This window comes from Talpa europaea (assembly GCF_964194135.1).
Source record: "Talpa europaea genome assembly, chromosome: 1".
Taxonomy (NCBI): Eukaryota; Metazoa; Chordata; class Mammalia; order Eulipotyphla; family Talpidae; genus Talpa; species Talpa europaea.
In genome coordinates this window covers 3,491,858-3,501,970 of record NC_140073.1, presented here as the reverse complement: position 1 = coordinate 3,501,970, position 10,113 = coordinate 3,491,858, and the positions used below count along the sequence as shown (strand labels likewise).

The 10,113-nt window shown below is 54.6% G+C and overlaps 1 protein-coding gene across 2 annotated transcripts; it reads left to right on the top strand.

Moving 5' to 3' along the window:
- Positions 1-274: 274 nt before the first annotated feature.
- RBM14 (RNA binding motif protein 14) lies at positions 275-8,265 on the top strand (the record flags this gene model as incomplete). 2 transcript variants are annotated; one of them, XM_084243784.1, is made up of 3 exons in its annotated part: positions 275-611; positions 5,812-7,276; positions 8,058-8,265. In XM_084243784.1, 3 exons carry the CDS (start codon positions 275-277, stop codon positions 8,263-8,265), a joined length of 2,010 nt encoding a protein of 669 aa, XP_084099910.1. The 2 variants fall into 2 exon arrangements, with proteins under 2 accessions (XP_084099910.1, XP_084099911.1); XM_084243785.1 differs by lacking the exon at positions 5,812-7,276 and having other exon boundaries at positions 8,058-8,080.
- Positions 8,266-10,113: the final 1,848 nt, after the last annotated feature.

The window sequence follows — 10,113 nt, the reverse complement described above, 5'->3', positions numbered from 1 at the left end:
TGGTCGCGCGCGATCCTCTCTCTCCCGCCCCTCCGCGAACGAGCGGGCTTCAGGCCCTCTGGGATTGGCTGCGCCCGGGCGCTTCTTCTCCCAGCCTCTCTGATTGGTTGCCGGTCGCGCGGGACGTGCGTCCCGATTGGCTCGGCCAGGGCGCCTGCGCGGCGGGGTTCTCGGTCGCCAGCCATTCCTGGGGAGGACTGCCAGCCGGCCGGACGTCTCGCCCGTCGCTGGAGGAGAGGTCCCGGCCCTCCGGGAAGGCGGCTGCGGCGGCAAAATGAAGATATTCGTGGGCAACGTCGATGGGGCGGATACGACGCCCGAGGAGCTGGCAGCCCTCTTCGCGCCCTACGGCACGGTCATGAGCTGCGCCGTCATGAAACAGTTCGCCTTCGTGCACATGCGCGAGAACGCGGGCGCGCTGCGCGCCATCGAGGCCCTGCACGGCCACGAGCTGCGGCCGGGGCGCGCGCTCGTGGTGGAGATGTCGCGCCCACGGCCTCTCAACACTTGGAAGATTTTCGTGGGCAATGTGTCGGCTGCATGCACGAGCCAGGAGTTGCGCAGCCTCTTCGAGCGCCGCGGACGCGTCATCGAGTGTGACGTGGTGAAAGGTAACGCGGGGGCGCGCGGGCGCGGGCGGGGGCGCGCGCGGGGCACGCTGCTTGTTAGCCACGCCCCTTTCCCGGGGGTCGGGCGCGGCGCGGCCGGGCGGGGTGGGGAGCTCGGCGGGAGAGGCCGGAGGTGCTGGGGCGCGTTGGGGGAGCCGCTCCTCCCCTGCGGTCCAGGCACCTTTCCCCACATGGAAGGAAGCGGCTCGGGGTGGGTGCGGCGGCCGCCGTGAGCCGAGCTGCGGGGCCGGGGACGCGCCTGAGAGACTCGCGAGCGTACCGGGGCGCGCCTTCCACTGGCTCCTGGGCCTGGCACCGAGCGGAAATTGGGAAGTGACGGGCACAAGCCGGACCGTGGAGCGGGGAAGATTTCGCCACTTCCCCACTTCCTCTGCAGACGTCGGTCAGAGCGAGGGAAGAGGGAAAAGGTGGGGGCTGACGCCCCAAGGCCACCCTCGTGTTCCCTCCCGATGAATGCGCCCGAGCGGAAGGTAACGGGGCCCTTGTTTCTCGGGCTGGGATCTTCCAGGAGTGTCCGGCATGGGTGCAGTTACTCTGGGGACAGGCGGGGCCCCCTCCGAGCCACTTTGACCTTTCAGTTCTGGTAGGTGGGTTAGGCGTGGCAACTGCGCTTTTCAACTGCCTCCAACTTGTTTTTTTTCCCCCTTTTGGGATCAGTGGACACGTGGAAGCTGGAAACCCCGACCTTTCGCATGTGGAAGGAGGCTTGTTTTATGAAGGCCACTTCTATCCATGCCCATGCCCCGGGGCAGTGTCATTCTTTTATAAGCTCGGTGGTTTTGCAAAGGACCGTACTCCGGCTGAGTGGGGCATGGGGAGGGGTGTGTCAGAGGTCTTCGTCAAACATTGACTGGGCAGATTCACACTGGTGGTCTTTGCTTGAGTACAGGTCTAATCCTCAGGGCAGATCCCCAGTTGTCTTTTTGGAAAATATGGATCTCCCGCGTTTTAGACCTGACTTCCTATTTGGGACCCAATCGACTTTTTTCAGAGCATGGGGGTCTTATTCCCCTGCTAAACACTTTATTTCACGTTGGCAAGATTTGGTGGGATAGCCCTTCTGTATGTGTCCAGTCTCGGCTCCACTTGGAACATCACAGTTAACTTGGCCCTGCTGTCTTGAAGGATACAGCCTGGGACTGATGCCCTTCTCCTGCTATTGGGGTCATACCTGCAGTATCCTGTGTGAGCGGTTTTGAGGCCGGGATGGGTGCAGGTGCTTATTCATTTCCACCAGAGGGACTTAATTTGCTGTCCTGGAAAGGCACATCTTTGGGCCATTCCCTATTCTTTCCATACGTGGGGAAAGTGTGAAGGGTTGTGGTATCCACTGCTGAGAGCAATTCCTTGTTCTGCATTAATACTGCATTCTATTTCCCTCAACTCAGGTTATGCAAGTCCACGACTGTCCGGAATCGGGCTTTCCTGCTGGGTGCTCTGAGGCAGGCTGTATGGTGCATGGATTTTTGCTTTTGTTTAGCGTCAAGGAATGGGAAGGGCCTCAGATTGGGCACCTGGCCAGGAAATGAATGGGGAATATAACTCATTTATAGAGTTCTGTGCTTAATTGACTGAACATGTGTCTTTTATGGTTGTTAGGCTGGGTGGCTCCTACCTTGGGAGTCTAAAAAGTAGACCTGAGGGGACAGTCTCCATGGGACTCCTGGTCAAGGAGCTTGCTTTCAGGTCGTTGAGAAAGCTGAAAATTTGCCGAATTCGTTTGAACTGAAACCAAGTGACAGTGGGGTGGGGGTGGCTCGGGGTGAAGTGTACGATACTGCATGTGATTTTTCAGAATTTCTGGAAGACTCTGAGAGTTACAGTTTTGTGTATTTGATTAGAAGAAATGCATTGCCTTCTTCAGGGAGTGGTGGTTAGCTGTTATTTGTAGCTGTGCTGATAGGCAGTGGAGCTCCTGATACACTTTGATGTACAGACTGTGGGAAGGATTTGAGTATCATTTCTTCCACTGATGCCCTTCCAACCCTTTGGGGTGGAGGAAGGTGAGGTTTTTTTAAGTTGGGAAATTAGGAGAGATTGGCTCTGGCTTGAAGTAGTTTTACTCAGTTCTTGGGCTGGGAATGGGCATTTGATTAAATCGCCTTGTGTTGGTTGTCAGGTCTTTGAAAATCACAGAAGCTTGGCGTTGCGCAGGACAACCAGTTCTGTTTTATTTCACAGGAAAAAACAGTTGCTTGGTTACCCCAGGAACTTAAATATGATTTGACTTGCGGAGCAAAAATTTCCATAGCGACAGCAGATTGTAATCATTCTCCACTCTGTTGGGTGTTGAGTGGTGAAGTATGAACGTCCAAATAACAGCATTACTTTTCAGACTTAGGGGAGGTCTGAGAGGCAGAAAAGGAGGAAGTTTTGTGGGTGTCTATTCTGTATATAGCTCTGTAGTTTCAAGTTAGAGGTTTTTACTCTTCTCAGGATAAGGAAACTTACTTTCTCTGGCTTCTCTTTGATACTGGAGTTGTTGTGCTGCCACTGTACCATTAGGAAGTCTGTAAAACATTGCTTTGTATATTAGTATGTTTAAATGTGACAGATCATATCTTGAGTTAGCTGCCAGGCAGGTGGGGTCCTTGGAGTTTTCTAGCACTGTATTTTTTTTGTTCGTTATCTAGGAGTGGTTGGGTTCCTGGGCATCTCTGGTAGGGCTTCAAACGTATTTGACTGCTCACTGGAAATGGGTTGGCCTGGATGTGATGGAGTCGGCTGGATAATCTATTCACAGCACCCTCCATTATCAGTTGTAGGATCTTTCTGACATGATTAGGGTATGGTTGTATTTGATAGCTTTATGTGTGTAAGAGATCAATGTTATAGCTTGTCTGGATGGGCAGTTTGATTTGTGTGTGTGAAATCGAAGTCTTATAATTTCACAATTTGGTCTCTCAATTATAACCCAGCAAACTAAGGAGTAGACAGTGGGGTGTTTTATTGTTCGTGTAAACCCGCTGAAATTTTTTTTGCTGGTGATTGGGTGTTTTTTTCCCCTAGCTTTTTCTGGTTTCGGGAATCTGAACAGGTGAGCCAGGAATGGCTCCTTGTGGCTCCTTCAGGCTGCTTCACAGTGTGGGAGGGGGTGGGCTCATCTCTCTCTCCTTCTGCCTGTGAGGCCCCGCTTCAGGCTTGCCGCTGTACTCTTCAGGGGCTTGGGCCACTCCCCTGCCTTTAAAGTGATCTCAGACCCCCAGCATCTGCTTTTAGCTCACTTTACTCCCAGTGGTGGAGGTACGAGCTCAGAGCACAGACAGCTCTCGTACCTGTGGCTAAGCCAACAAGAGCACTTCACACAGGGTTAGTTCATTTTGTTCTTCTGTCATCTCCATGTTTGCATGTCTCGGCTTTGTGTCTGTTGTTTTTTAGAGAATAAAAGATAATCTATAGGGAAATAAACCTGTGGTTACTCTCTAGGCTTGACTGTTCACCATAGCTCTTTATACCTGGGTAGCTGTACTCTACAGGACACTTACTTGAGTTTTCTAACAGATTTGTCAGATGAAGAAATAAATTGCAAGTTCTTTAAGAATTAATAGCAAGTCAGTGATAATCTGGATCTGCCACTGAGCCTTCTAGCACTCGTCCAGGATTTCTTGTGCTGTGCCGTACTTGTGCCTTTGCGCGTTGATTGTATTTTTATTCTCATCTGTATAAGGGCTGGGTTGTCAGCCAGGACCGTTTTCCTTGATCTATGGGAACAGCTAGAGAGGGCATCCCTGTATGAAAGTTTCTAGAAATTATGACACTTATTCAGAGCCAATTTTAAAGGAATTTATATCTTTGAGAATGGAACCTTTGTAATTTCATCCAGGTTCTTCATTTCCTAAACTGATGTGAGAGAGTTGGGGTCCTGGCCTTTGTGGACTCCCCGGATGGGATTGAGTGCATGGCCTTATTCCCATAAGCACGATATTGTTCTGCAGGTTCTGCTTGCCCGTCGTGGTTTGTGGATTTGGAAATGAACAAGAATTTTTTCCATTTCTTTCCCTTCTAAAATTTTCTTATTCTGTGTCGTACGTGAGTAGGACTTCAGAGATCACCATTTTGTCTTAGACCCTATGCCACCACAGTTTCCCCCGGTTCTGAATGAGGACCTTGGGGGTAACCTGCTTAGCAGCGCCTTCTAGCTGCAGTAATTGTAGCTTCTTGCCTTGAAGCCGAGAAACCAAATCTTTCTTGTGTCTGCTTTCCACGCTCTGCTCGGTAAACAGGAGCCCAAGGAAGTAGGGTAGGCCCCCTCCTCATCCCCCCCCCCCTCTTGAAGAGGAACTGGTGTAATGCTGCCTGGGGAAAGGAGGGGGTTTGGTCCTGAACTCCATGAGGAGATTTAGTTTCCATTCCCACAGCTCGTTGACTTGCATGGGGATCTGCTCCCCTCCTAGACTTAAATTTCTAGTCATGTTACATAGGCCTGCGATACAGTGACTCTCAGGGTAGGCTGGTGTAGTGAAGGGCAGAAAGAGCTGGGATTCTGTTCCTGCCTTTAACACATTTTGGTTGGGGCACACCATACACATTTCTTGAGTTGTGTGCCCACCGGTAACACAAGGGATGATGATTCTCTGCCTCACAGGGTTGTTGTGAGGGCCTGTGCTGGAGGTGCTATACAAACTGGGAAGTGCTGTGAAGAAGGGAGAGCTCTTGCTGGAGGAATTTTGTGACCCTGCATTGTAGTCGCACTGTTGTGCCTTAGTTGGACCCTGGGCTGAGACATGGATCATGCCAAGGCTTAAGTGGTCATTTCCGGTGTTTGAGGGTTTAGCCTTAAAGGTGAGCAGCGAGCAGCAGTCATGTTGGGTGAATTCGGGTTAGAGGACGTTACATAATTGAGTGTTCCAGGAATTCTTTCTGCGTTTTGTCTGCTGGTATGTACTTACAGGAACTATGAAGATTTTTGTTGCGTTCCAGGTCGTCTTTGTTCTTCTCTCAGCAGGACGCTGGGTGAGGTGACAGGGAGAAGGGAGAATGGGGAGAAGGCCACAGGCAACGATGACGCTCAGGAACTTTGTTTTACGGAAGCCACGTTTTATGACAGACTCCTGGAGAGGAGGGTTTGGAGGCCTGGAGGTAGCTGGCAACAGCTGGGTGCTGTTGTGTGTCCAGTTTGGGACCCAGTAGGTAGCATGCCCTGCCCCCCTAATTGCTAACCCTCTGTCTGCTGCTTTATCAGACTACGCGTTTGTTCACATGGAGAAGGAAGCAGATGCCAAAGCCGCCATCGCGCAGCTCAACGGCAAAGAAGTGAAGGGCAAGCGCATCAACGTGGAACTCTCAACCAAGGGTCAGAAGAAAGGGCCTGGCCTGGCTATCCAGTCTGGGGACAAGACCAAGAAACCAGGGGCTGGGGATACGGCATTCCCTGGAACAGGTGGCTTCTCTGCCACCTTCGACTACCAGCAGGCTTTTGGCAACAGCACTGGTGGCTTTGATGGGCAAGCCCGTCAGCCCACGCCACCCTTCTTTGGTCGCGACCGCAGCCCCCTGCGCCGTTCACCTCCCCGAGCCTCTTACGTGGCTCCGCTGACGGCCCAGCCAGCCACCTACCGCGCCCAGCCCTCCGTGTCACTGGGAGCTGCCTACAGGGCCCAGCCTTCTGCCTCTTTGGGTGTCGGCTATCGGACTCAGCCCATGACAGCCCAGGCAGCCTCTTACCGCGCTCAGCCCTCTGTCTCCCTTGGGGCCCCATACAGGGGCCAGCTGGCCAGCCCTAGCTCCCAGTCTGCTGCAGCTTCCTCACTTGGCCCGTATGGTGGAGCCCAGCCCTCAGCCTCCGCCCTCTCCTCCTACGGGGGTCAGCCAGCTGCGGCTTCTTCACTCAACTCCTATGGGGCTCAGGGCTCCTCCCTTGCTTCCTATGGCAACCAGCCGTCCTCTTATGGCACGCAGGCTGCCTCTTCCTATGGGGTTCGGGCGGCTGCCTCCTCCTACAGCACCCAGGGAGCAGCTTCTTCCCTAGGCTCCTATGGGGCCCAGGCAGCCTCCTATGGGGCCCAGTCTGCAGCCTCCTCACTAGCTTATGGGGCGCAGGCAGCTTCTTACAATGCCCAGCAATCAGCCTCTTATAACGCCCAGTCTGCCCCGTATGCTGCCCAGCAGGCTGCTTCCTACTCTTCCCAGCCTGCTGCCTATGTGGCACAGCCAGCTACAGCTGCTGCCTACACCAGCCAGCCAGCTGCCTATGCTGCACAAGCCACCACCCCAATGGCTGGTTCTTATGGGGCCCAGCCTGTTGTTCAGACCCAGCTGAATAGTTACGGGGCTCAAGCATCCATGGGCCTGTCAGGCTCCTATGGGGCTCAGTCGGCTGCTGCGGCCACTGGCTCCTATGGTGCCGCAGCTGCCTACGGGGCCCAGCCTTCTGCCACCCTGGCAGCTCCTTACCGCACTCAGTCGTCAGCCTCATTGGCTGCTTCCTATGCTGCCCAGCAGCATCCCCAGGCTGCTGCCTCCTACCGTGGCCAGCCGGGCAATGCCTACGATGGGGCAGGTCAGCCGTCTGCAGCTTACCTGTCCATGTCCCAGGGGGCCGTTGCCAACGCCAACAGCACCCCGCCGCCCTATGAGCGTACGCGCCTCTCCCCACCCCGGGCCAGCTACGACGATCCCTACAAAAAGGCTGTCGCCATGTCGAAAAGGTACTGTATGCCCCCCCGGCCTGTGCCCCCAGCTGGGGCTTAGGGCAAGGGGCTGAGGTTGGCATGGGAGGGAAACTGGAGCCATCCGCCCCTCCCTTGGTCTTCTCTACTCCCTTGGGGTGTCCGGAGGCCGAGGCGGGTGGTGTCTGTGAACTCTCTGGTCACCGGGGTTCAGTTGGAGCATAGTGCTCATCCTGGGGTGGTGCCAGCTGGTCAAGCCGGGAAAAGTGTCGCCTGTCTAGGCTAGCCCAAGTGCCATTGGAGCTACTGCCTGCAGGATTGTGGCCCATGGCCTTTCCCACTGTCTCAAGGATCCTTAAAGCCTGTTACGTGGTGGTCCCGGCTTTGGGGGGGCTGAGGGGAGGGCCGGAGATAATCCCTTTGGCACTCATTGGCTAAAGGCAAGGTGTACGAGGTGCGTCCACTCGGGGAAGTTGGGGACCTTGCTTTCGTCCGCCGTTCTGTTGATAAACAACCAAGGTCTTTCTTTGCAGGGCCCAGGGGTGGGGAGAGTTTGTCTGTGGTTTGGGAATGTGGACCACAAAAACACCTTGACCAGTTCAGAAGGGAGGGGCCTCAGTGGCGGGCTTGCTTTCCCACTTGCTGGGCCAGGCTTGCTTTCTTGCCCTGGAGGGGACGGTGAGCCTTCTGACAGTCTTGTTTGTTGGAGACCAGTCTGAGCACGCCCTCCCTATATACCCCCATTGGCATCTCCCCCATGCCCACCTGGAGCCCTCCCCTCAATTGTCTCATTCACCAACTGTCTTCTTCTCTCGACTAGGTATGGTTCCGACCGGCGTTTAGCCGAGCTCTCTGATTACCGCCGTTTATCAGAGTCGCAGCTTTCGTTCCGCCGCTCGCCGACAAAGTCCTCGCTGGATTACCGTCGCCTGCCCGATGCCCATTCCGATTACGCACGCTATTCGGGCTCCTATAATGATTACCTGCGGGCAGCTCAGATGCACTCTGGCTACCAGCGCCGCATGTAGGGCCGTCCTGGGATGGGGCACCACGGGGAGGGAAGGAGAGGAGAGCTGGGGTAGGGCGCAAGCCCAGGTGATAACCGCTGGCCCAGGCCTCTCCTGTATTCGGTTTTTCATCCCCTTTACCACGTGGGCCTTCCCCAGGACTCAGTCCTTTTGAGTGTTCGGCAGTAACCTCCTTCGTTCCTTCGCCTCAGCAGCAAATCTTGCTACTGGCTCTAGATCTGCGGTTTTCCCTCTCCGCTGCCTCCCATCTCCCCAGGGTGGGAGTTTCTTTCATGTTTTTATTTTTCCCTGGCTCCCTTTTATTTTTGTGCGCGATATTTAAGGTCGTTTGGATGGGGAAGCAGCCTGCAGCTGAGGTCGGCGGCGCCTTTTTCTTTTTAGACGTGAGGAGGCCAGGAAAGGGTTAGCTTAACCATTTCCTCTGCGCCACGCTGTGCCAGCAGTCCAGGGGGCCCTGACTGTCCCTCCGTCGACTGTGTTGAGACTGAGTTCCTGTCGGAACAGTCAGTTGGTATTCGTCCAGCCCCTCCCGACCACTGATGTTCTCGCTGATGCCAAGCGGCACAGTCCCACGTCCCCATCTCCCCAAGTAGGTGGTGTTAGAAAACCTTAATTTTTTTCCCTTTTGTATGGACTACAAATAAAACTTGGGGCAATTTGCAGTTTGGAAACCTGGTTGTCATTGTCTTGATTGCACTCAGTTTCAGAGGAGCCAGTTTGACATCCAGGAAGACATGACAGCTAAAAGGAAGGCGGCCAGCCAGCCCAGGGTGGATAAGGAGACCGGTTTGAATATGGGGATTAGAATGATTTCTCTGCTGCCTGAGGGGGAACTGAGTCCATTGTCCTGCTGGCTTGTTATCTTTAGGACTGGAGAGTCCTGGCCGAGTGGCTTGGATGTCTTCGCTTCTCAACGTGCATTAATCACACCAGGTGCAGTAAATTTTATCGCCCCTTTTCCTCTGCTGGTGCTTGACCATCTCCCCTGCCTTGTCTCCAGTTCAGAAACAACCTGTGCCCCAACAGGGTGGTTGTGGGGTTTGGCTTCTCAAGTGAGAAGTGGGGAGCGGGTTGCTTTGGTGTTACGAGGCTAAAGGATCATCGCTCCTTCGGGGAGTGGGCTGGAGCGGGGGCTGGGGCCCGGAGAGGAGCCAGCGGCGGGGTGGACGTGATGTCAGTGTTCGGTACTGCCCTGTGGTTGGAGGCAGGAGTGGCAGGGACAGTTGGAAGCAGCTGTGAGGAATGCTCGCCGTGGAGCTGGTGTTTTGACTGTTGAACATCACCGTGGAGCGTCCTTCCTGCGTTCTGCCAGTCCCTGCCATGGTAGTCCCTCCGAAACGCCCTACGCTGTTAGGTTTTCAGAGGTCGTCTTGCTGGGTGGATGTTTGAAGGTGTCATGATAGCCTGAGAAGGCGGCAAGGCGCAGGCATCACGAAGGAGGGATGCTGGGATAGTGAGGAGTTGAGGATTCTTTGTATACGTTTACTCTGGAAATGGGGGTGGAGAGAGCCTGGCAAAAAATTCGTCAATTCCAGCTGCTGGGGACAAGACGGCGGCGTGGGTGTACCCGCTCAGTGGAAGAAGACGGGTGGGTGGGCACGAGCAGGGCAGCCTGCGGATGTTCCTTTGGAAAAGGGGGGCTCTAGGGATGGAATTTGGGAAGCTGCTGGGGCAGAGTGGTTTTGGGGGCGGGGTGTGTCAATCATGTGGAGTCAGGTGGGTTATCTCGTGTCTCCTTCACTGGCTTCTGTGAACTTGCCTGTCACAGAGTAGCTTGTCCCCGAGGTCCTCTTCCCTCTGCCCCATGGGCGGAAGCATGTGGTCTTTATAACCATGCGCTCTTGCTTG